This window comes from Bos grunniens, chromosome 7, assembly GCF_055505025.1.
Source record: "Bos grunniens cultivar Pamir isolate PY7600 chromosome 7, Bosgru_T2T1.0, whole genome shotgun sequence".
Lineage (NCBI taxonomy): Eukaryota > Metazoa > Chordata > Mammalia > Artiodactyla > Bovidae > Bos > Bos grunniens.
This window is the reverse complement of record NC_141171.1, coordinates 16,550,804-16,577,700: the sequence shown is the minus strand read 5'-3', so window position 1 is coordinate 16,577,700 and position 26,897 is coordinate 16,550,804. Positions and strand designations below refer to the sequence as shown.

Here is a 26,897-nt window from a genome sequence, read left to right as displayed (position 1 = left end):
AGGGGAGTCATGCCAGACCTTGGCAGAAGCTGCACCAGAGCCATCGAAGGGGGCAGACAAGAGGCTGGAGCAGGATCAAGAGAGAATTGGGAGACAGGAAATGGCGAGTGTGGGAAACCTCTCCTGCAGAGATGTCCCCAGCCCCCCAGCCAGCCTCGAGGAGATGGCCAGTAGTCTCGCTCTCTTTAAATTACTTTATTCAAGAAGGTGGGGAGGACAGACGGTTGGGGGGGACTGAGCTGAGCCCTGAGTCCCTGAACCTCCCAGCTCAGCCCCCACAGCAGGACGGGACAAAAATTAGGGGGTGGGGACTCCAGCCCCACCCAGACAAGGTCGGGGACAGACAGGACCCAGGAACACCGACTGACTGTCCTCCGGGCTGGTCCCCGGAGGGGGCGGCAGTCGGAGTACACAGGGCCCGGCCTGCGGACCACCCAGGATGGGGCTATTTGGGGGTGCTGCTGCCCTTCTTGGGAGTGGTGGGCTTCTTGCTCTGCCAGAGGTGTCCCTGGATGGTGAAGGCATCCACGCTCATGGACATGGTCTTGGCGGGGATCTGCGTGAAGCGCTTGCGGTCTGAGTTGTACTTGTAGATGCCCTCGACCATGGCTGGCGTGACCGTGCGGGGGCCATAGCCCGCCAGCCGTGACAGCTCCTCTGTTTCTGCGGACAATGTGTACAGGGCCCGGAACTGGCAGCTTGAGTCGCGGAAGAGGATCAGGAAGTGGTTGGCCTTGCTCTTCTCGATCTCCTGGTGGGCGGTAGACACAGTTAGCCAGGCCACCAGAGACCCCCCACCTGCCCCTGATCCCCCTATAAAGCCCCGGCAAGGGCCTACCTCAAGAATGCGGTTCTTCTGTGGCTCATTCACCTTGCCTGCCAGGCAGCAGTGTGACAGGGCATTGTGGATGATGAACTTGTTGGACTTGGCACTCGGCTCCTTGTACAGCCGCGGACCTAGGGGGCAGGGCAGTGAGCAGGGACTGGTGGGGGCTGGTGCTCACCACCCCCCCACCCCCGAAAGTCCTACCACCTACCCGTATACTCAGGCACTGAGGCCGGGGAAGATGCGTTGCTGCCATTGTCCCACTCACGTTCGCGGCTGCCGGGCAGGCGGCTTGGGGACATGAGGCCAGATGGAGATGGAGCCCTGCGGGGGAAGGTGGGATGGGGTGGGGGTGCGGTCAGTGGTGGACGAAGTCAGTATGCAGTGAGACCGAGGAAGGGTGCGCCCAGGACAATGGCAAAGCAGGATGTATCCACAGATACCATCTGTGCTCCTAAGTCCCTGCAGGGCCAGGTCCCAGCCCTGGGCACGCTGAATACGGGAGCAGAGAGATGCATCCTTAGGTTCTGTCTCAGGTGTGTGACCTTTCATCTCTGGCACCATATCACCATATGGCTCCTTGTGCCATATCACACTCCTAGGCATGCATTCACACACACACACACGCACACTCCGAGAGGCATGTGGCACATGCACGTCCAGGCCAAACTCACCGAGACGTGGGCCTCTTCACACCAAGGTTACTGGGGCCCTCGTTGGCCACCGTGGACAGAGACAGGGTGGACTGGGAGTAGATTTTGCTGAGCCGAGAGCCTGGGAGCAGAGGGTGTCAGGTCAGGCACCCCCCACCAAACCCCCTTACGTCCACGTATGCCTAGGGGGCCTGACCTGGCCAGTTGGAGAAGGAACATGGGGGTCAACCCTGCCTAAGACCCTCACCCCACACTGACTACCCCCCGTCCCCCCTAAGCCAGGCTGTAGGGAAGCAGTGCCTGACCTATTAAGCTGCGGAGAGAACTCTGAGCCAGTACCCTTTACCCTGCTATGGCCCCCACATCCTTCTGGAAGCCTTGAATCCCCACACCGCAGCCCTGTGTATATACCCCAAGCCGCCCCACTTGCCCCCTGGGGGCCTCACCCAGCAGTCCACGGGCTGGGCTCCGAGCCAGGGCCGAGTCATCACAGCAACCAGAGCGTGGCCGAGGGGCCCTCCGACCGCCGCGGCCCGGCCCCCCACTCCCTGCTGCCCGGGGCCGCAGCACCTTATCAAGATCGTCCATCAGCTTCAGCTGGGCCCGGCGTTCATACTCCAGCCGTGTGAACTCCCCCCGCCGGGGGCCCACCTCCTCCTCAGCAGGGGCCCGGGCAGCTGGGGCTGGGATTGCAGCAGAGGCCGTAGGAGCTGTGGGTGCAGGGGGGCTGGGGGTCACCTCCTCCTGGACCAGCCTATGCACAGAGGAGATGGACACAGTCAGACAGGTGGCAGGGTTGCCGGGGGCAGAGGTCCTGGGCTGAGCTCAGCCTCACCTCGAGGCCTCCTCCCTCCGCTGCTCCTTCTCAGCCTCCTGCCACTGCTTCCTCCGCCGCGCCTCCTCTGCCCGCCGCTGCTGCCGTTCCAGCAGGCTGGCCCGCTTCTGGGCCATCTCGTCCTCGGGCTTGTCTTCATCCTGGGGGCAGGCACCAAGTGTAGCTGGCTGTCCCTCCCCTGGTTCGGCTGGAGTCTCTTTCGACCCAGCCTGCCAGTCACTCACATGTCCTTGAGTTTTTGTCATTGGTCTGAAGGCATTTGGCGGGTGCCTGCTGTGTGTGTGACCCCATGCTGGGTTCTGGGCACACAAAGGCCTCAACCCAGCTAGGACGCAACACTGGTGAGCACACTGGTGGGGCAGGATTTATCCTAGTCTGGAGATACCAGGAGAGGTTTCCTGGAGGAAGCAGCCTAGGAGAATGAGGTGGACTGAACTGGGTGGGGTTGAGTGGTGAGGAGTGCAATCTGGGGCGGGAACAGGAAGTGCAAAGGCCCTGAGACCACAGCAGGTTGAGCAGGTGTGGAGCAGGGAGGCCAGTTTATTCTAGGACCAAAGGGGAGCCACAGGAGGGTTTTAAATAGGGGAATGTGTGTTAGTCGCTCAGTTGTGCCCGACTGTGGCCCCATGGACTGTAGCCCGCCAGGCTCCTCTGTCCGTGGGATTCTCCAGACAAGAATATTGTTAGCGGGTTGCCATTCCCTTCTCCAGGGGATCTTCCCAACCCAGGGACTGAACTCCAGTCTCCTGCATTGCAGGCAGAATCTTCACTGTCTGAGCCACCGGGTAAGCCCACAGATGGGAGTGACAAGGTCTAATTTACATTTTAAATAAATGCTAACTGCTCAGTTCACAGTGGTCAGGGATTGGTGTGGTGAGGGGTGGGCAGTGGAGACCAATCAGGACGAGACTGCTGGTGTCCAAGTAAAAGGTGCTGGCCCAGGCTGGGGATGCCGACAGGAAGAAGAGTGATTGGATATGGGAAAGTTCAAAAGAGGAACTGGTAGGGCCATGCTGGGGGCAGTGGGGAGGAGAGGACAGGAGGGAGGGGATGCTGTGGAAGATGCCAGCCGCATCTGTTGATCTGCCTATTCCTGTTCACCTGTCCGTAACCCACCTACCCATCCGTCTACTGGGCCACCCCTGTCCATCTGTCTACCACTTACTTTGTATTCCCCCACTACCCACCGCATCTACATGTCCATCTGACCACACACACCTTGTAGGTCTGCCTCTCCCACCTGGCTAACCATCTATCCATTCTGTTCCCCTACCAGCTCTATCTGTTTGGTCATACACTGAGAAAGCCCCATCCATGCGACCACCTGTCCACCTGCCTGTCTGCCCATCCGTCCGTTCATCCATCCGCCCACCTGGCCCCGCCCCCACCTGCTCAGATGCTCACCTTATAGAAGAAGCCCAGTCCGGTGCGGGGCTCTCCCTCTGAAGACGCTTCCTCCTCTAAGGAGTCCTCAGCCCCAGGGGGGCTCCCATCTCCCTCGTCCTCAGCTGCTGGCTCCTCCAGGCTGCTCAGTGGGATCTCGATGAGGCCGGGCCGTGCTGCGGGCTCCTCGGGGGGCGGCCCCTCGGCCAGGAGGATGGAGGAGCGCGTCTGCACCGGCACCTGGCTCGGCGAGAACTTGCGCAGGTGGGGGAGGCTGTCCACGTCGTGTGGGGGCGTGAGCACCCTGGTCAGGGGCGCCAGCCGCAGCTCTGCTGGCCGCGCGTGTTTGGGGCTGCGGGGTGTGGGGCTGGGGCCGGGGCTGGGGCCCGGCCCGTGGCTGCGCCGGGCAGCTGGGGCGCGCCGGGCGGGGCTGGGGGATGCAGCTTTGGGGCCTGCTGTGGGACCGGGGATGACCCACGCGGCGGCAGCGGGAGTAGGGGCGACTGTGGAGGACTCGGGTGGGGCCAGGAGCCGCTGCTGCTGGTCTGTGAGCCTCTGCATGTCCCGTTGCAGAGAGTTCAGCGCCGCGCTCAGCTTGCTCACTGCCCGGTTATAGTCCCCCAGTCCTTCGGGGGGCACCGGGCCCAGTTCTGGTGAGAAGGTCACCGCCTTTGGCCGTGGGGATGGCTCACCCTGGCCCTCACCTGCTGGCCGCTCCCCGCCAGGGGCCGGGCCCAGCTCTGCCTCTGCTTCCCCACCGGCCTCCCGGGGCTGCACCTGCAGGAAAGCATTCTTGCCCAGTCGTTGGCGGTGCTTGGCAAAGATGGCCTCGATCCGTCGCTTCTGGGCCTCGATGGCCCGGCGTTTCTCCTCTAGCCGGGCTCCAAGCTCACTCATCTCCGAGCTCAGGGCCTCCGGTGCCCCCGGGGTGGCCACCGGGGACCCGGCCTCGACCTCGGCCTTCACCAGCTGCTTCTTGCGTTCAGCAAAGCTGGTCATCTTCACTTCAGAGTTGCTGGCTGCTGGGGATGAAGCTGCCACCTTTGGGGAGCCCTCAGGCAGGGCTGGTGGTTTTGATACCTCCCCAGCTGGGCAGGGAGCTGGTTTTGAGGGGCCCTCGGGGTGGGGCAAGTAGGCAGGTACTTTGGTGGGCCCGTCAGGCAGTGGTTTCGAGGACCCCTCCGGTGGGTAGGGGGAAGCCAGCGGCAGTTTGGAGGACCCCTCAGGGGAGTGGAGGTAGAAGCTGCCATCGGCAGCCCCATCTGGGAGCAGCCGAGGCTCGGCACTGTGGATGATCTGCAGGGCCTCCTCGATGGTAGGCAGGTCGCCAGTCTCCGGGGGTGGCTGCGCGGGGGTCCGGGCTGGCACAGGGCGCTGGGGACCCAGGCTGTCTGAGCTGACGGAGCGCAGTAGGACGGGGTCTCCCATGACAACATCCACGTCGCTGTCCAGGCCAAAGGGGGTGCTGAACGACACGGCCTGGGAAAGGGGACGGCTGGGCGGCCGGAGGGAAGGGTCAGCCCCTGGGACAGGTCCAGGCCCCACCTGGCCCCTCTGACTCCACTGCCTGGGCCCTTTCGATGTGCTCACCTGAGCTGACGGTTCCAGGCTTTGCCGAGGGCCTCCATGTGGGACATGGACGGGGAGGACTTCAGCGAGCCTGGGGAGGGGTGATGAGTGGTCATTCTGGGGTCACTGGGGACCCTGGGTGGGGTAAGCTATGGGGTGTCAGTGGGTGAGTCACTGATGGGGCATTATGTGGATGGATAGCTGGGGGCCACGTGGTGTCACTAGGGGGTCCTTGTGAGGAGGTCACTGGGGGCCAGTGAATGTCACCAAGGAAGTCATTCAGGTACCAGACAGACCCAATGGAGGGGTCACAAGGTGCCCACATGAGGTCAGCAGGGGCAGTCTTTGGGTGTCGGGGGGTGGGGGGGCGGATCTCCAGTGACGAGCCATCCCCCTGCCCTCACCTGTGGATCCTCGGAGTGGGGACTGGGGGCCACCAGGTGACAGGAGTGGATGGCGGAAATTGAAGACAGGAGAGCTGCCAAGAGAGGTGTGTCAGCCAAGGGTCCCCCCATCCCCCGCCCCTCCCCCCTTGGGAGTGGAGACCAGAGTATCCCCCCAACACCTTCCCTCTAGCCAACCCAGCAGGAGGAGGAACCCGTCGTGGCTGGGAAGTCTCCACCCACCAGGGGATGTACCTGCTGCCGCTGTTCTGGGGAGTAGAGGCCTCTGTGGCCTGGGGGGAGGCGGCTGTACACAGAGCAGAGGGTCAGGCAGGGCTTGGTCTTCCCACTATCCCCCTCAACCTCACCCCACCCCAGGCCCAGGGCCAGGCCTTACCATGACCATCAGGCAGATCCTTGACCTGCACAAAGTCGGGTTTCAGCACCTCGAAGCACATGAACAACTCAGCCAGCAGCACCATCAGGTTGACCTGGAGGCGAGAGGCAGGGTCAGCCGCCCGGACCCACAGCCCCGGATGCCCATGAGGCCCACGAGGTAGCCTTACCTTGAGGGGTGGTGGGACATAGAGAAGGTCCTCCAAGGACAGCGGGCAGCCCCGAGGGAGGCGGGAGGCACAGAAATCCTGCACCAGCTGGAGGTTGTACAGGCTGTCCGCCACAGACATGGGGTCCTTGAGGCATACCTCTGTCGGGACAGGATGCCTGGGTCCCTGGCTCTCCAGGAAGGAGGACGGGGTCCCAGCACACAATATACACGGACACCTTCGACTGATGAGCTGAGCCGGGCCCCCTTCATAAGGTGGGTGTCATGACAGGCTGGCTGTCCCTCAGGTCTTTGCATCTACTGTCCCCACCGCCTGGAATGCTAGTCCCCCTAGAACTCAACTCAAATGGCTTCCGACTACCCAGCACCTGACAAAGTACCTAACATCCAGAATATTCCTCTAGATGAACTTATGGTTCATTCTCTCTCAGCTAGGATGTGAGCCGCCTGAGGCCAGGGGCAGGTCCATATTGTTTTGGTTGGATCTCTTGGTGCCTACAATAGGATCTGGCACACAGTTTCTACTCTACTCACATTTGCTGCAGGACTGAATTATGGAATCACACAGTATGGCTCAGATGGTAAAGAATCTTCCTGCAATGCAGGAGACCTGGGTTCGATCCCTGGGTTGGCAAGATCCCCAGGAGGAAGACATGACAACCCACTCCAGTATTCTTGCCTGGAGAATCCCATGGGCAGAGGAGCCTGGCAGTCTACAGTGGGGTCACAAAGTGTCAGACACGATTGAGCAACTAACACACACTGAATTATAGGCAGCACAGAGACGTTTAGACACTTGGGCAAGGTCACACAGCTCATTAATAGAAGAGAGATGTTCAAACTCAGATCTGCCAATCCTGGGAGCTACACTTAACAGTCTCTGCGATACTCTGGGGACAGGAGCCAAGGCCTGGGTGCCAGGCTCGTCGGGACAGGATCTGGCTCAGACCCATTCACTCACCCTCAAGTCGCAAGAGCTGGGGACAGTAGCAGTGGATTGTGGCGGCCAGCGCAGCCCCACTTGCCAGGTCCTGGAGGCTGGTCACCGTCGGAAAGCAGGGGGCACGTCGGGCCACCGCACGGTCCTTGCGATATCGAATCTGCGGGTGGGAGCCGTGTCAGGTCAGAGGTCAGGCTGGCCTCCAAGTCCGTGGTCATGCAAGCTGTGTGGGGAGGCCTGGGGTTTCCACCACGAAGGGGCGTGAAGCCAGGGGGGTCCCAGAGCCAGTGTGGGAGGGGGGCCAGCCTGGAGCAGGGTGGGGAAGGGCAGCAGCAAGAGGCAGAGGAGGTGTCCGCGAGCAGCCAGGCCAGCAGCGGGGGCTGGGGGCAGGGACTCCTGAGACCCTGGGGTGGGGGATACATTACCATGGGGGGTTTGCTCCCCGACTCCTTCAAACAGAAGGCAATTGCGTGCTGGGGGGGAGAGGAGCAGCCGTCAGCGGGGCGGGAGGGGTGCTGACTTGCTGGGCCCCCAAGCACACCTCCGGGATGGGGGACGGCCCTGACCCCTGTCCTGAGCCCTGGCCGTCCAGCTCCCTGGCTGTGCTCTGGCCGGCTCTGGGGACCCCAGCACCTCCCAGCACGGAGGGACCCAACAGAGCAGCCTCTCATGCAGGAAGTCCTCCCCCACCCACTCAAAAGACCCAGGCCCTGGCTGGGGGAGGGCAAGCAGAGGAAGCAGGTAGGCAGGAGAGGAGCCCCTGACCCAGGCCCTAGGGTGGGGGGAAGGAGGAGGCCCTGAAGTGAGCAAAGGCAGGGGCTTCAGCCCAAAGCGCCCCCACCCTCACCCCACTTGCAGTGGTCACTTTCCCCTTATTGCACTTCAGGGATGGACACCCCACTGCCTCCAGAGCTGGGAGCAGAGAGCTGTCCTTAGGGAAGCTGGAGGCTCAGTTAGGAAGGTTCCTCTCCCCTCTTTTGGGTTTGAGGATCTTCCTCTTGGCCAGAAGGGTCTTCTCCCTGTGCCCTGCCTGCTGGGGTCAGGATCCATGTGTCTGATGGGCTGGGGTCCTCCCCTCAGAAGCCCCAGAGGTCTCCCCACCTCGGCTCAGGTGGACAAGCCTCTGGATTACTGGGAGGGGAGTCATATACCAGGGGAGAAGTAAGAGCAGAGATGACCCTCTTGCCTTGGTTCCCCAAAGGGCTTCCCTCTGTCCCCCAGGGCTGGGTCCCACTTCCTTTGCTCATAACTGGGAGCAGGGGAGAATAGGAGAGGGAGCGGGACAGGCAGGCAGAAAGAGACACACAGACAGCGACAAGCGGGGCAGGCAGACAGGGCAGAAAGACAGCCCCACTTACAGGAACCAGCTTCCAGTACCAGCGTGTGGGGCACTGATGCCAGAGAGGCAGAGAGGAGAGTGTGGCAGGAGTGGGCAGAGGCAAGGCGGCAGAGAGAGAGAGAGAGAGAGAGAGAGTCACTTCCACCCCGCCAAGAGCAGGAATGGCCTCGAGGCACAGCCCCGACCTACCCATCCAGCCCTCAAAGATCCGCCCCTCCCTCCTTCCTTCCATCCATCACCCCAGCCTCACCGAAGGCTGCGCTGGGGCCACCCCATCTGCAGGGGCCGCTGGAGTAGCTCTCTGGGCAGCTTCCTGCTCCGTCTTCTCCTGCAGCCGCCGGATGGTCTGCGGAGCAGGGACACGTTAGCACTCTAGTCACTGGACCGGTCCTGGCCGCCTCCGGCTCCCCCCCCCACCCCCCCACCCCACCCCCCCCCATCTTGGCCCAACCCCCACCTACCGTGTCTACCCAGAAAAGGAGCTTGTGCTCCAAGCTGGCTAGGGCCAAGGGACCAGGCAGTGTCTTTGTCCACTCGAAGGCGAAGGCAACCATGAGGGCATCAATGACAGCTAGATGGGCTCCCTGTAGGGGCAAGGGCTGAAGGGTGAGCCCAGAGCACAGGTTGGAGGCCTCCAAGGGAAAAGAAACAGGAAAAACCTGGAGGTGGGAGGGGCTTACAGTGGGACGGGCTTGGGAAGCAGGCCAAGCTTGAAAGGGAAAGTTAAGGTCGCTCAGTGTCTAACTCTTTGAGACCTCATGGACTATATAGCCCATGGAATTCTCCAGGCCAGAATACTTGGAGGTCACAAACTAGGCCTTAGCGATCTGGCGTCCAGAGTAGCGCCTTTTGGGGAGGTGCCTGACTTGGTAGGAGGAGCCAGGGCTGATGGGCGGAGCCTTGGTGGGGGAGGGACCTTGTTTGGTGGGGCGGGGCCTGGCTGGGCAGGGGCGGGGCCTACCATGAGGATAGGCTGGTGCCTCAGGTCGGCCTCCTGCACCGGGCGCTCGGGCAGCGCAGGCACTGTGCCCCTCCGTGCCAGCAGTGCCAGAAGCGCAGAGGGGCTAGGGGGTGCTTCGAGCTGCGGCAGCGCCTGGCGCCAGGCCCGGCAGTACAGCTCGGCCGAGAGCAGCAGCCGTGTCACCGGGGGCTTCACATGCTCCTGGGCGTACTGATCCGTGTAGAAGGGCTCCCACAGCTCCGAGGGCACATGCTCTGCGGGGGCGGAGTGGAGGTAATGGCAGAGTCAGGGCACGGGGCACAAACCCCTATATTTGCAACCCCACAGACTAGGTAGCCTACCAGGCGCCTCTGTCCATGGAATTCTCCAGGCAAGAATACTGAAGTGGGTAGCCATTCCCTTCTCCAGGACCCAGGGATCAACCCAGGAATCGAACCCGGAACTCCAGCATTGCAGGCAGATTCTTTCCCGTCTGAGCCACCAGGGAAGCCCTTACATACAATTACATGGCCCCAATTAAAGCAGGGGTGGGTGGGGTGTGGGTTGGGGCAGGTCTGTACCAAGAAGGATGGCACCAAGATGAGAGAATAGGGGAGCTGGGCTAAGATGAGAGGCGCAAATGCAGAGGAGTTTCCCAGAGGAAGGGATGACGGAGTTTCTGGCAGGGGGCTCTGCATACAAAGGAGAGACGGTGGGTGGGACGGAGCACCATGCCTAGAGGAGATGGCGGGCTCTTGGACCCAGAGTGGAAATGGAGGTCAGATAGGCGGGGTCTTGAAGCCACGCCTCTCGCCCTCACCTAAGGACAACAGTGACTCGAAGGGTTAATGGACCTCCCCGGTGCTTCCCCTTACAGCAACCCTAGGAAGAGGCAGCCTGGGCACACGTGGTAACTCCGCTTTATAGATGAGGAGACCTAGGCACCAAGGCCACACAGCTGATCAAGGCTGGGACTGGGGGGACTTCCCTGGTGGGCCAGTAGCTAAGACTCTGCACTCTCTTGGTCAGGGAACTAGATCCCACATGCCGCAACTAAGAGTTCGCATGGCACAACTAAATATCCAAACAAATAAATATTAAAAATAAAAAAAAAAAAGGTTGGGACTGGGATTCAAACCCAGGTCTCAAGGAGACTACACCCTTAAGAGTGGAGGCTGGAGGTGGGATGAGCTGTGGAGCAGGGGGCTGGCTGGAAGGGCATAGAATGGAGGAGGGGACAGACTGCAAACACGTTGAGAGGGGTGAATGGCCTGAACTTGGTGACTGAAGGGCGGGGAGGGGAAGAGAGGCACCCAGAGCCCTATCTGGAGGGGGAAGACAGGCGGGAGAAAGAGGGTGTTGGCTGAGATGGGGGTACAGGAGGGCCGGGTACTTAGAGGCAGCCATGGAAACTCTGAAAGAGAGGGGCAAGGTAAGACGAGGAGGCTTGAGGAAGCCCCAGGGGGAGGGGGGCAGTAGCAGAACCCCAACCAAGTAAAACCCAAGGGTGAGGAGGAGAAAAATCAGAGCCACTAGGAAGATTCGGGAGGTAGAGGAGGAGGATCCAACTCGGTTAGATCTGCCCTCCTGGGCCTTCCAGGGAGGCCCCAAGTCTTATCCCAGTCAGAGCCGCTGCTCTGTACACGTGGGTTCTGCCTGTGTTGGAAGAATGCGAGGAGGCAGGATTGTACCGTTCAGAAACATTTGAACGTGACATACCAGGCCTTCCTCAGGTGCCTGAGTTCACAGCAGTGCTCCCCCGGGGTCCTGGCCCTCAGCTACAAGGACCCAGGCACCCTTGCCTTCAACCCCTCCCTGCCCCTCCCTGATCTTTCCCCACCCCTTAAACTCACACTTGACCTTCCCACTTAATACCCAAACCTTGTGAAGAGTTGGGCCATCTCCCTGACCCTTGAAGGAAAAGCTCTCCAGAGCAAGAGATTATATTATGTGAAGTCAGACAGAGAAACACATATATCAAACCCCATCGCTTGGAATATGTGGAATATTCCATATGTGGAATCTAAAAAAATGATACAAAGGGGCTTATTTACAAAACAGAAACAAGACAGAAAACAAACTTAGGGTTACTAAAGGGGAAGCGGGGAGCAATTAATTAGGAATTTAGGATTAATGTATATATAGTACTATGAACTAGATAACCAACTAGGACCTACTGCAGAGCACAGAAAACTATACTCAATATCTTGTAATAACCTACACTGAAAAAGAATCTGAAAATGAGTGTGTGTGTGTGTGTGTGTGTGTGTGTGTTCAGTCGTTCAGTCATGTCCAGCTTTTTGCAACCCCATGGACTAGCTCATCAGCTCCTTTGTCCATGGAATTTTCAAGGCAAGAATCCTGGAGCAGGTTGCCATTTCATACTCCAGGGGATCTTTCCAACCCAGGGATCGAACCCATGTCTCTTGCATATCCCTCATTGATAGGTGGGTTCTTTACCACTTCGCCACCTGGGAAGCCTATATATGTATGTATAACTGAGTCAGTTTGCTGTTTATGTGAAACTAAACACAACATTGTAACTATACTCCAATTAAAAAAAAGAAAAAAGTTGTCCAGGTTCTCTTTCCTTCCACTCTACTCCCGATCGGACTCCTCCCCCATCCGTTCCTTCCCTTGTAGCTCCCAGCCTTCCCAAGGCCAGCAGTGGCGTTCCAAAGCCCACTATCTTGCCTGGGCTCTCTGCCGAGCATCTCCTTCTTTGGGAAGTCTTCCTCCCTCTGGTGTCTCCCAACATCCTATCTCTTTCTCTTTCTCTCACCACTCAAGCCTGGCTGCCTGCCCCCATGCCTTTTCATTGCTGGGCTCCTGATAGCTCTGTCTGAGCAGCCTTGTCAATGGACATGCTCTCTCCACCTCCTTCCCACCACAATGATGGCTTCCATAGTCATCTGAGCACTGCCTCCTGCTGCAGCTCAGGCATTGCCCCTAATCCTTAGCATCCTTCTCCTTCTCTCTGTTCCCATCACAGTAAGAGAACACCATCCCTCCTTCTCTCTCCCCACCTCCAACATCCAGCCTCAACTCACCGGGGTTCAGCTCCTGGCATCCCCTGAAGCCAAACCCTCCTCCCTCTCTCTCTAGCTCCAGGTTTGTTTCCTGCTCTCATCAGCAAAATGAAACAAGTTTCTTTCCTGCAGGACTTGTCAGGGCCTTGAAGATGACAACTTGAGCTGGAGCTACCGATGGCTACTGTTTATTAAGGGGCTTCCAGGGTCAGGGGCTTACCAGGTGGTGCAATGGTAAAGAATTCACGTGCCAGTGCAAGAGACACAAGAGACGTGGGTTTGATCCCTGGGAGGGGAAAATCCCCTGGAGGAGGGCATGGCAACCCACTCCAGTATTCTTGTCTGGGAAATCCCAGGGACAGAGGAGCCTGGTGGGCAACAGTCCATACGGTTGCAAAGAGTAAGACACAACCCAAGCACACACAATGTTTATCAAGTACTTAGGTTATACTAGTGTGTCTTTGCCGAGGCACAACTGGCATTTGGGGCTGGATGATTTGTGTTTAGTGGGGCTGTAGGTGTGGGGAATTGGGGCAGGGAGTGCTGTTCTGGGCATTGTAACATGTTTAGCAGACTTCCTGGTCTCTCCTCGAGAGCTGACAAGAGCACTGTCCTCTCTAATAGTGACCACCAAAGATATTCCCAAACATGGCACCTAAGTGACAAACTCATCCTCGGTTGAGAACTACGGCTCTATGCTATGTGTATTGGAGCACTTAATACTGTCCGACAGGAATAGAATACGAGCCACACAAGAAGTTTAAATTTTTCTATTGCACCGTTTAAAAAGCAGCAAGGAGTAACAAGACCTTATAATATATCTCACCCAATATATATATATAGGTAATATATATCTTAGTAATATATCTCATCATATATATATATATGTCCAAAATATTATTTCAACATGTCAACATAAAAACATTATTAATGGGATGTTCACATTTTTTTTTGGTACCAGGTCTCCAGAAGCCACTGTGTATTTTACATTGACAGCCTTTCACAAGTCAGATCAGCCACATGTTGCTCTTGAGAGTCCCTTGGATTGCAAGGAGATCAAACCAGTCAGTCCTAAAGGAAGTCAACCCTGAATATTTATGGAAGGACTGATGCTGAAGCTCCAAAACTTTGGCCATCTGATGCGAAGAGCCGACTCATTGGAAAAGACCGTGATGCTGGGAAAGATTGAGGGCAGGAGGAAAAGGGGGCGACAGAGGATGAGATGGTTGGATGGCATCACCGACTCAATGGACATGAGTTTGAGCAAGCTCCAGGAGATAGTGAAGGATAGGGAAGCCTGGTGTGCTGCAGCCCATGGGGTTGCAAAGAGATGGACACAAGTAAGTGACTGAACAACAATATGTTGCTCGTGGCTACCACGCTGGACAGCACAGCTAGTCTTTGGACCACCCGCCTTGTGTGCATCTGCTCCTGGCATTCCTTTTCTTTTTTTAATTGGAGGATAACTGCTCTACGATGTTGTATTGGTTTCTGCCACACACCGCTGATATGGAATCAGCCATAAGTATCCATATATTCCCCTCCCTCTTGAGCCTCCTCCCACCCCCCTTGCTCATGGAATTCTTATGAAACTTATCCATTGTACAGATAGGAAAACATAGACCCAGACAGCTAATATGACTTGGCCAAGATCCAAAGAGATAGTAAAGGGTGGAGCCGACAGGACCCTAGCTCCCTAGAGCATCACAGGGAGGTTCTGGAGGCCTGAGGGACTGCATGTAGCGCTTCCCAAACTTGTGTAAAGATGGCACCCTTCCTTATCTTATCTCTGAGCTCACTGTGGAGCCCACTAGCCTGCATTCTTGCCCAACCTCCTCAGGCCTGTGCCCCGGGCCACCAGAAAGACCCCATCCCCCTAGCCATTTTTCCCCAGAGGGGCAACTGCATAGCTGATCTCATCTTGTCAGTCCCCAAACACCTTCCCCAGCTCCCCAGGGCCCTCAGATCCCCACATGTGGCCTGAGAGGACCTCTCCAACGGCACCAGACTCCCTCATCGCCCCCAGCCACTCCTGGGCACGGCACAGAGAACTCCCTGTGGGTCTCCTCCCCCTAGAAAACTCCTACACACCCTTGAAGGTCCAAACGCTCTCTCCTCTAGTGAGCTGTCTGTCCCTTCTCCTCCCTTCCCTGGAAGACTTCTAGGATTTCCTCCCCTAGCCCCTCTGCAAGGGCTGGCAGCCCTCTTCCACACTGCTTGGACATCACCAGCTTTATCACTAGAAGAAGCAACGGTCTGGTTTCAGGTCCCATCGTCCTCTCTCCAGAGTTCATCCCCATCTTTTCTGTCCTGAGAGCCCAGCACTGGCCTGGCACCCAACAGGCATCAGTAGAGAGTTCCAGAGTTCATGGATCAAGCAGGGGTCTGCTCACCACTTCCTGCTTAGAGCCTGGGGTCTCCCCTTCCTCAGTCCCCCTCTGTTCAGAGAACATGGGTGAGGGGACAGACTGAACTTAACCCTCCGGGACCATATCACACAATTCAGGGGAGCTGAGTCAGTGAAAACAGAACCAGGTGAGTCAGGGCATCCTCCCAGAGACCTGACTTTTCTTTCTGCAAAATGTAATAGTAATTTCTCTTCTGTCCCCTGGACAGAGGACAAATAATATTATTAATAAAAATACCACTGGTCATGGCAGCAGAAATAGCAACATCCACTTAGTGTGTATAGTGGGCCAGACACAGAAGAATCCCATGGTCTGTCTGTCTCACCTTGTGAAAGATGAAACTGGGACCCCACTCACCCCAGCACTGCCCTGGGACTTAGTGGACAATTGTGAAATGGAAAACAAAGTGAATACATGCCTTCTTTTACAGAGGACTCAACAGAAGCTTAGAGAATTGGGTTAATTCGTCCACATTCTGGGGGAATGTGGCACTCAAACCCAGCTGATTCCCAAAGCTGAGTCCTCTGTGGCCTCATAACTTGGGATGGGGGGACTGGGGCAGGCTGGGCTCTCTCCCTGCCAAGCCTTCCTCTCTTCCTCAAGCAGGTATTTGGGGGTGGGTGGGCCCTAGAGTGGGCCCTGCCTGGGAGACTGCAGGGAAAGAGACTGGGAGAAAAAGACAGGCTCAGGCGGAACCAGGAGACAGATGGACAGCTGTCACCAAGACCCACACCCAGAACAGGTTGATCTGGGAAGGCCACTGAAGGGGGGATGGGCTGTGCTCAGCTGGTGCCAAGACCAGTGGGCAGGACCCGTAGGCGGGCAGGGCGTCCCCCCAGAAGGCCCAGACCTTAATTAACTCCTCTTCCCCATGGCCAGGCCCTGACTCCTGGCTCTGGCATGAGGCCATGACTGAAACTGCCCTGGGCCTCAAATCCTAGGGATGTACCCGCATCCTCCTCCCCCGTGGGGTGGCCCGAAGTCTCCACACATGTGGGTCTTGGGGAGGAAGTGGGACAAGGCCCCACACCTGGCCCCCACTCCCGGCGATCATGGATAAGCCATTTCCCTTCTGCCGGGCTCGCCCGCCTCCTGAGTAAAATGGGGCAATAAGTCACAGCTGCCAGCCGCCGGCCGGGGCCATGGAGGCGAGAGAGGGGCTTCCTGGAGCTCCCTTCGTCGCCCGCAGCGCAGGCAGGGCCGACGCCGGGTGTGTGTGTCCGGCCTGGACTGGGGCGGGGGTCCTCGCGGGCGCGTGATATAAGGGTGTAAAGGGTGGGGGGAGGACGTGCCAGAGGCGAGGCGAGGCTCGCCTGGGGGACACCACTCGGCCCACAGACCCTGCCCGGCTCACCTGGGGACCCGGACGCCCCGCTCGTGGCGCGGAGCTGGGCAGACGGCCCCACCCCCACCGCGCTCCCGCAGCCGCGCGGGCAAAGTCCACCGCCCGGGCCGAGCAGGAAGCCCAGAGGCCCGGCGCCGAGGGGCCCAGGCCCGGGGACCCCCCCGCCCCCGGCGGCCGGCGCTATTGTTCCCACGGCCCCGGCCTCCCCAGCGCGGCGCCCCGCCCCCCGCACCTGCCGCCCCCTTCTTCCCCTGGCCCCGGTACCTGCGCCCCCGAATGCGGCCCGCAGCACCCACGCCAGGCTCGCCGCCGCCTTGGCCCGCGAGAAATCGTACTGGTCCAGCGACTTGATCTCGGGCACCAGGAAGGTCCTCCGCAGCGGCCCGGGCCCCGGGGGCGCCGCCTCCACCATGGCGGCGCGGGGGCTGCGGGCACCGGCTCCGCGCTCGCTCGGGCTGGGCTTCGCCGCGCTCGCACCCGGGCCGGGCCCGCTGCCGCCACCACAGCCGCCACCGCCACCACCACCACCACCACCAGCACCACCACCACCACTGCAGGCGAGCCAGGTGCGGCCGCTCGCGCTCACGACGCTGCGTCGGCCCCGCCCCGGGGCGGAGCCCAGGTGCGCCCCGCCCCCGGCCCTGGCCCCCGACCCGGTCCTCTCGCCTGACCCGGTCCCCTCGCCTCTCCCGGTCCCCTCGCCTCGCCCGATCCCTCGCCGCCGCAGGGTGGGGCGGGCCCAGACTGCGGTGGCGGCGGGGGAGGCTGCGGAGGAGTGTGTGTGTGTGTGTGTGTGTGTGCGCGCCCGCGCGCGCTTGTCTGTGTGCGCGCACGGGGGAGGATGAGGGACCCTCGGCTTGCGGGTGTGGGTGCAGGCACAAGTGTTGTTTCCTTAGATGAGAATGTGAGCTTGTCATTCCTGGCCCCGGAGGCAGCGCGCGCGTGGGTGCACCTGTTTCTCGTTGTGTCTTGGGAGCGTCCAAGAACGGGTGTCTGTGTTCGCACGAGTGTATGGTCTCTGCAAGTGTTTGGGTGGTGCACGAGTGTCTTTGAGGGTGTCTGCATGTGCGTATCTGTGTGAGTGTGTGACAGCGATTGTGTGTGTCCTTGATTTTCATGAGTGTTGTGTTTTCAAGGATCTATATTGTGTAGGTGCCTGTGTCCTTAGAAAACAGGAGTGTGTTTTGTCATTGTGCTTGTGAGTGTGCCTATTTGTGAGCATTTAAATGCACTTGTATTATGTATCAGAGTGTGATGAATGTCAATGAAGGAGGATAAGTGAAAAATTGAGTATGTGTATTTATAGAGTGTGACGGCTTGTAGCTGTGAGTGTGTTTGAGTGGCTGTTACTGGGTATATCTGCAAATATATTTACATTCATGTGTGGATTTGTGATGTCAACAGAATTGGTTGGGGGTGGGGCTCCAACTGTGTATAGATGGGGATTATGTATTTGTATCCAAGTGCATTTGTATATGAGTCTATGAGTGTGATTGTGTGCAATGGATGTCTATGGGGGGAGACATGGCAGAATGTGTTCTGTGCATATATGTGTATTTACATGTAAGTGTATTTGTGGATGACTGCGTTTGGGTATATGGTGTGAATCAGGGTGGTGTGACAGGGTGTGTAAATCGTGGAAGGGGATGTAATTGTGTAAGAATGTCCATTTCTTGGATGCATTTATGAGTGTGCGTGCATGTTAAGTCCTTTCAGTCCTGTCTAACGCTTTGAGACTCCATGGACTGTAGCACACCAGGCTCCTCTGTTCATGGAGTTCTCCAGGCGAGAATACTGGAGTAGGTTGCCATTCCCTCCTCCAGGAGATCTTCCTGACCCAGGGATTGAACCCATGTCTCTTGTGTCTCCTGCATTGGCAGGCAGGTTCTTTACCACTAGCTAGCGCCACTTGGGAAGCCCTTTATGAGTGTGTGCCTATTTCTGTAGGAACTGCAGATATGTGTGAGCAAATCTGTTTGTGGTATGAGCCTGATTGTGTATGTTGGCATGGAGGTGTGTGTGTATGTGTGAATATATGTGTGTGAGCTCAGATATTTGTGTACACAATGCAATTGTGTAGATGTTACTGGGTATACTTGTAAATGTCTGAGCGCCTATTGGTGGATATTTGTTTAATATTTGCTTGTGTGTTCCATAGTGTTTTTTTTTTTTTTATGTCAACTGTGGGCCTCTTAACTGTGTGTAATTGTGAACACAGGAGTGTTTGTGAATGTTAGGTATTTGTGTAGGTCTAGATGCGTATATCGGAGAAGGCAATGGCACCCCACTCCAGTACTCTTGCCTGGAAAATCCCATGGACAGAGGAGCCTGGTGGGCTGCAGTCCATGGGGTCTCGAAGAGTCGGACACGACTGAGCGACTTCACTTTCAATTTTCACTTTTCACTTTCATGCATTGGAAAAGGAAATGGCAACCCACTCCAGTGTTCTTGCCTGGAGAATCCCAGGGACCGGCCAGAGGGGGTGGTGGGATGGGGTGGTGGGCCTCGTGGGCTGCCGTCTCTGGGGTCTCACAGAGTCGTACACGACTGAAGTGACTTAGAAGCAGCAGATGTGTATATCAGAGTGCAGTTTTGTGTGTATAGTAAATGTACGTATATGTTTGGGTTTATATGTTATCTGTTTATATGAGCATTGACCTGTATCACTGAGTGTATTGTGTGTATATTTGTGTGTGTGGAGCTGGTGTTTACCTCTGTGTGGATTTGTGGATATTGCACCTGTAACAGTGTGTGTATCTGGTTTCTGAATATAAACTGAGTGCCTGAACATATCTCTTTGTGTATAAGTGCTTTTGTGGGTGCCTGGTTGTGAACATATGGCTGTAGTGTGTGTGTAGGTGTATGTGTGTAAGAAGTCATACTTTGAATGGCTTTGTGGGTGAATAAGGGTATTTGTGCATCTGGATGCACTTTGGTGTCATATATAAGTGAGACTGGGTGGGTGAATTTCGTGTAAGGGAAATTGAGTCTGTGCATTTACAACTACAGAGGGGTTTCAGTCTATAAACACACACACAGAACAGTGTTTTCTTGACTGTGTAAAATTCTATGAGATGAAACTGACTACAGCAAGTCAGTCTCTTTACAACCGCCCCCCACAGGGGTCCCTGAGCCCCATCCTTTGTAGAAATTGCCCATCCGCTTAACATGCAAGGTACAGCGGTGCTTGAGGAGTGGGTCTCCTGGTCCAGAGCATGTTGAGGGGCAGGAGGTGGGTGTGCCTAAGGGAGGGGAGCTGGGGCGTGGGCCCTCCTGTCTGGATGTGCCCGTGCAGGAGTGGGTGTGGACGCACTCACAAAGGGGCCAGTGTGGATGTGTCTGAACACACGTGTGGGATGTGTGTGGCGCACGTGCCCTGGCCCCTATCCCAACCCCCCGCTCCTCCCGCCTGAAAGACATGGACGAGTCCCTTTTTCCCTTGGGCTTCAGTCCCTTTTTCCCTTGGGCTTCGGTGTCCCCATCTACAACACTGTCAGGGGATCCCGGGCTCCGGGGCTAGGGAGGTGACCTGGCGGGGACGGGCGTGCCTGCGTGCCCTGCCCCTCCTGGGAGCGTGGTGTGTCCTGCCGGGACACACGTGTCTGTGCTTTCCCTGGGGAGGTTCTCACGACCTTTGTGGACCCCAAGGGCAAACATGGGTGAAGGCAGTGCCTCCCGCTTGTGGGCACTCTCCCGGGGGATGCATTATGACCACGCAGCCAAAGGCTTTCCCGCCTTGGGAGGCGCCTCTGCTAGCCCTCAACTGCCCGGGGGTGGGAGAGCCAGGGGGCTTCCGGTGGTGTAGCGAGCAGGAGCCAGTGGCCTCCTGGCGCCCAGCCCCCACACTGGGCGGACTGGAATGCCTGGCTGGGCTGGACCGCCCCACCCACGCCTGCTGGAAACCACGTCCCACCTTCCCCTCCGGGGTCTTGTTCCTGGGGCCCGGGCGGCTCCAGACAAACTGACTCTCCAGTGTGCACCAGGCGCCCCATCCTAGCAGCCCCCTCCCGCCCTGCCGGCTTCTTTGCTTCCAGCCTCCTTGCTCACCTGCAGGCCTGGCTCTCAAGCCTCTTAACTCATTCGATGGGCCCTGGTTATTAAACGGGGGTGGGTAGGGATGACTTAGAGACTTTGTAGGTCAAGGGTTCAGAACTAAGTTTAGGGAACTGATGAACCCCGAAAAAGCCATCTGCAAAATTATGTATGTGCAGTGCACTTTCAGGGATTGTGCTAACAGATAACAATTTCTGAGAGTACGATATGCCCAGCACAGTCTCATTTAATCCTCACAACCACCCTAGCGTATTATCATACCCATTTCACAGACAGGAAAACTGAAGCCGAGCACCATCAAGTCAGGTGGCAAGGAGAATGTAAGGAGGCTTTGAGCCCAAGTCACCAGGATCCAAGTTGCATCTGCCTAACAAATATGCTGCCCTTCCATTCCAAGGCTGGCCCACATTCTCTACATATCTATGAACCTTCAAATAGAGTTGGGTGAGGCCTCTAGTTTTGGGGATCTCAGAGTGGAGGAAGAAGTCTGAGGTCCCTTTTATGTACCTGCAGCCTACATAGCAAGCTGTGGTGATGGGATTCAGGTATGGTCAGTGCTTCTGTCCTCCACATTCCCACAGTATTCCCATGGTGGTACCTCTGAAGTTTGGCCAGAGTAGAGGGAGATTATTATCAGACCTCCAGGGGCCTCCAGGAGACATTTCTAAAATATTTCAAAATAACGTCTTTTAAAACTAAAACACGATGGTGCATTGCCCAGGGTTGTCCCCGTCCTCATGACACTTCCATGCAGAGGTGATAAACAAATTCATTAAAGAGATCATTTCAGCAAGGGATGAAATAGTGAGACAGGAGTGAAACAAAGTGGTGGGGGGCGGGGCAGGGGGGAGGACCTGGAAATAGCCAGGGTGGGGGCTTCTTCAGTTTGAGACCAGGAGACTTTTTTGAGGAGGGGGAGATGGAGCTGAGACAGGATTGATGACCCAGAGCAGTTGGAGGGAGAGCATTCCAGGCAGAGAGAGTTGCCTGGGCAAAGGGCAAGGGGGGCGGGGGCGCGGGAGGCAGGTAAAAGCCTGGTGCTCAGGACAGGTCCCTGGAGCTGGTGTGAGTGAGGCAGGCAGAGGAAGATGTTAGAAAGTTTTGGAGTGCTCCTTAAATTCTCTGAAACGCAGATCTTTTTTTTTTTTTTGTAATCAAAATGCAATAGAAATTAATTTCTAGGAAAATAAGATTGAAAATGAGATTGAAAAAGACACTCATGGGAATCCCCTGGCAGTTAGGACTTGCGAGCTTTCATTGCAAGGGGCATGGGTTTGATCCCTGATTCAGGAACTAAGATTCCACAAGCCATGTGGCATATGGCCAGAAAGAAAGAAAAAGATGTGCTTAGAGCCAGAAAGCAAGGAACAGCTGACAAGGATCAAGGACAAGAGGATATCCACAGGAGTCAACTAAAAGAGTTTCCAGAGGACAAAGCCAGAGCCATTTGAACAACAAAATTAATCCAGTACTGGGGGACTTCTGTGGTGGTCCAGTGGCTAAGACTCCAAGCTCCCAATGCAGGAGGCCTGGGTTTGATCCCTGGTGGCAGAACCAGATCCCATGTACCGCAACTAAGACCCAGCACAGCCAAATAAAATAAATATTAAAATATATATATATAGTATTGGATTCAGAGAAGCCTGGTGGGCTGCAGTCCATGGGGTCGCTAAGAGTCAGACATGACTGAGCGACTTCACTTTCACTTTTTCACTTTTCACTTTCCTGCATTGGAGAAGGAAATGGCAACCCACTCCAGTGTTCTTGCCTGGAGAATCCCAGGGACGGGGGAGCCTGGTGGGCTGCCGTCTATGGGGTCGCACAGAGTCGGACACGACTGAAGCGACTTAGCAGCAGCAGCAGCAGCATAGTATTGGATTATAACCCAAGGAAGACGATTTCCCTAGTGGTGCAATGGATCCCATGTGCCGCAGGGCAACTAAGCCTGTGCATGCCACAACCACTGAGCCTATGCTCTAGGGCCTGCAAGCTGCAACTGCTGAAGCCCTCCAGCCTATAGCCCATGTTCCGCAACAAGAGAAGCCACTGCAATGAAGAGCCCGTGCACCGCAATGAAGAGTAGCCCCTGCTTGCCGCATCACAAGAAAGCAAAGCAGAGAAGACCCAGCACAGCCAAAAAAAAAACCCAGGAAGAAAATAAATGTCCATGAGTTTGTAAGCGATACACAGAAATGATGGAATACATTAACACATGAAGGACAGGTATGGAAGGTTTTCAGATAATTTATGTAAGTACTCCACCCCAAGGGATGGTTAGAACTGCACACAGTGGGTTCCTTCCCAGAAGGAACAGTATGTAAAGAAAGGAAAGAAAGAGTAACTTTTCAGTGGAGAAAACTGTCATACATGCTACATCACCTGGCTGGGTGTTCAAGGTCAACAGTCATAATTGTACTCTTGATCATATGCACTCTTGAGATGATGTGATGAAAATGGCACTTTACCTCTGTGATCTTTCTCCCCCCAAACCCACAACCCTAGTCTAAATATGAGGGAAATAATCCAAAAAGTTGAGAGGCATCCACTTGTTTGTGTGCATGCATGCTAAGTCGCTTTAGTCATGTCCCACTCTTTGTGACCCTATGGACTGTAGCCCGCCATGCTCCTCTGTCTATGGGATTCTCCAGGCAAGAATACTGGAGTGGGTTGCCATGCCCTCCTCCAGGGCATCTTCCCAACCCAGGGACCGAACCCACGTCTCTTACATTTCCTGCATTGGCAGGTGGGTTCTTTAACACTAGTGCCGCCTTGGAAGCCCCATCCTCCTGTATAGTTGACCATGATCCTCAAAACTCTCAAGGTCATCAAAGACAGGGGGAGCTCAAGAAACTGCCCCAGCCAAGAGAAATCTAAGGAGACATGTCAATTAGTTGTCATGTGGGCTCCTGGACCAGAAAAAGTATATTCTGGGAAAACTGAAGAAATATGAATAAAGCATGAACTTTAGTTCATGCTAAAGTTAATGATGTCATGTCCCACTCTTTGTGACCCTATGGACTATAGCCCGCCATGCTGCAGTCATGAACTTTAGTTCATGCTAAAGTTCATGCTGTTAGTTAATGATAATGTATAGATGTGCTGTGCTTAGTTGCTCAGTCATGTCCAACCCTTTGTGACCCCATGGACTGTAGCCAGCCAGGCTCCTCTGTCCATTGGAATCTCCAGGCAAGAATACTGGAATGAGTTGCCATGCCCTCCTCCAGGGGACCTGCTCAACCCAGGGATCGAACCCAGGTCTCCCACATTGCAGGTAGATTCTTTACCAGCTGAGCCACAAGGGAAGGCAAGAATACTGGAGTGGGTAGCCTATCCCTTCTCCAGGGGATCTTCCTGATCCAGGAATCAAACTGGGGTATCCTGTATTGTAGGTGGATTCTTTACCAGCTGAGCTACCAGGGAAGCCTTGGTTCACCAATCCCAGAGTAGCGGAAGATATTACTTCCACTAGTTACTGGGGAAACTGTATGTGTGTGTGTTGGGGCAGGAAATATATGGAAATAGTACTATTTGCCCAATGTTTCTGTAAATTTTAATTTGTTCTAGAAAAGTCTATTAATTAAAATAAAGAATTTGTATGGAAAAGAATCTGAAAATGAATATTTATATATGATTGTATAACTGAGTCATTTTGCTGTGCACACGAAATTAACACAACATTGTAAACTAATTGTTGTTGTTCAGTTGCTAAGTTGTGTCTGACTCTGTGACCCCATGGACTGCAGCATGCGCCAGGCTTCCCTGTCCTTCACTATCTCCCAGAGTTTCTCAAATTCAGTCCATTGAGTCCGTGATGCTATCCAACCATCTCATCCTCTGCCCCCCGCCCCTTCTCCTTTTGTTTTTCAATCTTTCCCGGGATCAGGGTCTTTTCCAATGAGTCAGCTTTTTGCATGGCCAAAGTATATGTCAATTTAAAAAATGTTTACAAAAAAGAATTTACAAAACATGCAAAACACAAGCCCAGTAGTCCATGAAATGACTATGGCAAGTTGCTATAAAGTTTCTAAACACTTATTCTTTCCTTAAAAAAAAAAATCTATTTATTTGTCTGTGCCTGCATAAGTCTTTGTTGCTGCAAGCAGGAGCTTCAGTTGCATCATGTGGGGTGTAGTTCCCAGACCAGGGATCAAACCCAGGCCCTCTATATTGGGAATGCAGAGTCTTAGCCACTGGATCACCAGGGAAGTGCCTCCTTATCGTTTTCTATACTCTCTTATCTGGATGGATAATCAGCCAGATGGGACCAGCGCTGGTCTGTGGGTTGATCTGAGCAGTTCTAGATCAGTGGTTCTCACCCTCGGTTCTGTTGACATTTGGGGAACAGATCAGTCTTTGCTGTGGGGATCGGTCCTTTGTATTGTGGATGTTTAGCAACTTCCCTGACCTCTGCCCTCTAGACACCAGTAGCAGCCACCTCTCCAATTGTGACAACCAAAATTATCTCTACACATTACCAAACGTCCCCCAGGCCACATGAATCAATCACTCGCCCATTGAAAACCATGCATGTGTGCAGGTGATGAGGTCAAACCTGGTAACAGTCCAGAAATACCTAGGCATGTCTGTGACCTCACGGCTGCATTGAGGGGCTTGGGATCTCCGAAACAATCCTCCTCCAGCCCGGTGGCCCACAGAAACATGTCTTAGGAGGCCAATCCTAGGGCTTGGCTTTGGGACTAGATAGAAAGCAAGGATTCAGAATTGTGTTGAAAAGAGAAAATTGAGGGGTTTCCCTGGTGGCCCATCTACTTGCAAAGAATCCGCTTGTCAATGCCGGAGACACTGATTCCATCCCTGGTCCAGGAAGATCCCACAGGCTGCAGTGCAACCAACCCCATACAACTACTGAACACAACTACTGAGCCTGTGTTTTAGAGCCCACGTGCCACAACCTCTGAAGCCCGACTCACCTGGAGCCCGTGCTCTGCAACAAAAGAAGCCACCACAAGGAGAAGCCCACACTCCACAGCTAGAGAAAAGCCCGTGCAGCAACAAAAACCCAGCGTAGCCAAGAATAAATAAATAAAATTATTAAAAAATGAGAGAAAGAGAGAGAGAATTGGGGGATTTCCTGGCAGTCCAGTGATTAGGACTCAGTGGTTTCACTGCCCAAGGTGAGGGTTCAATGCCTGGTTGGGAACTAAGACCTCTCCAGCCTCCTGCCATGGCCAAAAAAAAAAAAAAACAGAATTGACAAGACTTGCTGATTGATGGGAGGAGGAGGACAGAAGGAGAAGGGAGGAGTTTGGAAGATGACCATATCTTTCCTTTTCACAGCTGGGTGGATGTGGAGTCATCAGCTGAGATGGGGACACGAGATGAGGGGCCAGCTTGGGTGAGGGAGGGGAGGATGCCAAGTTTCATCTTGGGCAGGATGAGTTTCAGGTCCTGGAGGGAGGAAAGGAGGGCATCTGCTCATAATCTCTTACCTGTCTCTATGAGTGGTGCCTTGTGTGTTTCCACGAATGTAAAATAGTCCCAAAGGGGTAATTTGGCCCCTTGCTTCTGTGGCACAAAGACACAATTTGGGGGCTTCCATAGTGTAGTGGCCCACTGGCTAACACTCCCATGCTCCCAATGCAGGAGGCCCAGGTTTGATCCCTGGTCAAGAAACTAGATCCCACATGCTGCAAGTAAGACCCAGCATGGGCAAATTAAAAAAGAAGAAGAAGAAGACACAAAGGAGACTTGAAAACCACTAAGATGTCCTTCAGCAGGATAAACAAACTGTGAGACATCCAGACAATAGAATACTGTTCGGTGCTAAAAAGAGGAGCAGTCAGGCTGTGAAAAGACTCAGAGCAACTTTAAAAAATGCATACAACTAAGTGAAAGAAGCCGATCTGAAAAATCTATGGAGTGGGTGATTCCAACTTGAGGATATTTTGGAAAAGGCAAAGCTACGGAGACAGTAAAAGAATCAGTGGCTCCTGGGGATGAAGCGGGCAGGAAGGATGAACAGGCAGGGCCCTGTGGATTTTCAGGGCAGTGAAAAAACCCTTTGTGATGCTATAATGGCAGACCCTTGCCATTATACTTTTGTCCAAAACCCACTGAATGTACAACACCAAGAGTGAGCCCTAATGTTGACAATGGACTTTGAGTGATAACGAACTGTTAGTGTTCGCTGTAGGTGTGTTCATTGTAACAAATGCACCATGTGGTGGGGGATGGCAATAGTAGGGGAGGCTATGGGGGGAGGGGTATGTGGGAAATCTAATTTGTATTTTCTGCTCAATTTTGCTGTGAACCTAAAGCTGCTCTAAAAGTTAGTCTATAATAAACAGATACAGTGAGACCCACATATAAACACTGAGCAAATATTCATAAATACATACTGGGGCATTTAAAATATACCCAATGGGAAACATGTGAGGGAAGATAAATTAGGAACTGGGGATTAACCTACGCACCCTGCTCTATCTACAACAGATCATCAACAGGTATCTACTCGATATTCTGTGATAACCTACCTGGGAAAAGAATCTAAAAAGGAATGGATATATGCACGTGTATCACTGAATCACTCTGCTGTACACCTGAAACTAACACAACATTGTAAATCAACTGCATCCCAATATAATTTTAAAAACCACACAATAATACCC

General features: G+C 55.0%; 1 protein-coding gene across 10 annotated transcripts; it reads right to left on the bottom strand.

Moving 5' to 3' along the window:
* Positions 1-180: 180 nt before the first annotated feature.
* Positions 181-16,776, bottom strand: CAMSAP3 (calmodulin regulated spectrin associated protein family member 3). Of its 10 annotated transcripts, none has more exons than XM_086409555.1 (19): positions 16,480-16,776; positions 9,455-9,708; positions 8,955-9,077; positions 8,744-8,839; positions 8,513-8,545; positions 7,580-7,627; positions 7,176-7,314; positions 6,216-6,355; positions 6,047-6,140; positions 5,893-5,956; positions 5,671-5,744; positions 5,288-5,357; positions 3,719-5,192; positions 2,315-2,454; positions 1,926-2,233; positions 1,501-1,600; positions 1,038-1,150; positions 839-957; positions 181-751 (listed from the first exon to the last, which is right to left on the bottom strand). In XM_086409555.1, exons 1-19 carry the CDS (start codon positions 16,625-16,627, stop codon positions 446-448), a joined length of 3,843 nt encoding a protein of 1,280 aa, XP_086265681.1. In that variant the 5' UTR covers positions 16,628-16,776; the 3' UTR covers positions 181-445. The 10 variants fall into 10 exon arrangements, with proteins under 10 accessions (XP_086265681.1, XP_086265687.1, XP_086265684.1 ...); XM_086409561.1 differs by having other exon boundaries at positions 3,719-5,141; XM_086409558.1 differs by having other exon boundaries at positions 5,905-5,956.
* Positions 16,777-26,897: the final 10,121 nt, after the last annotated feature.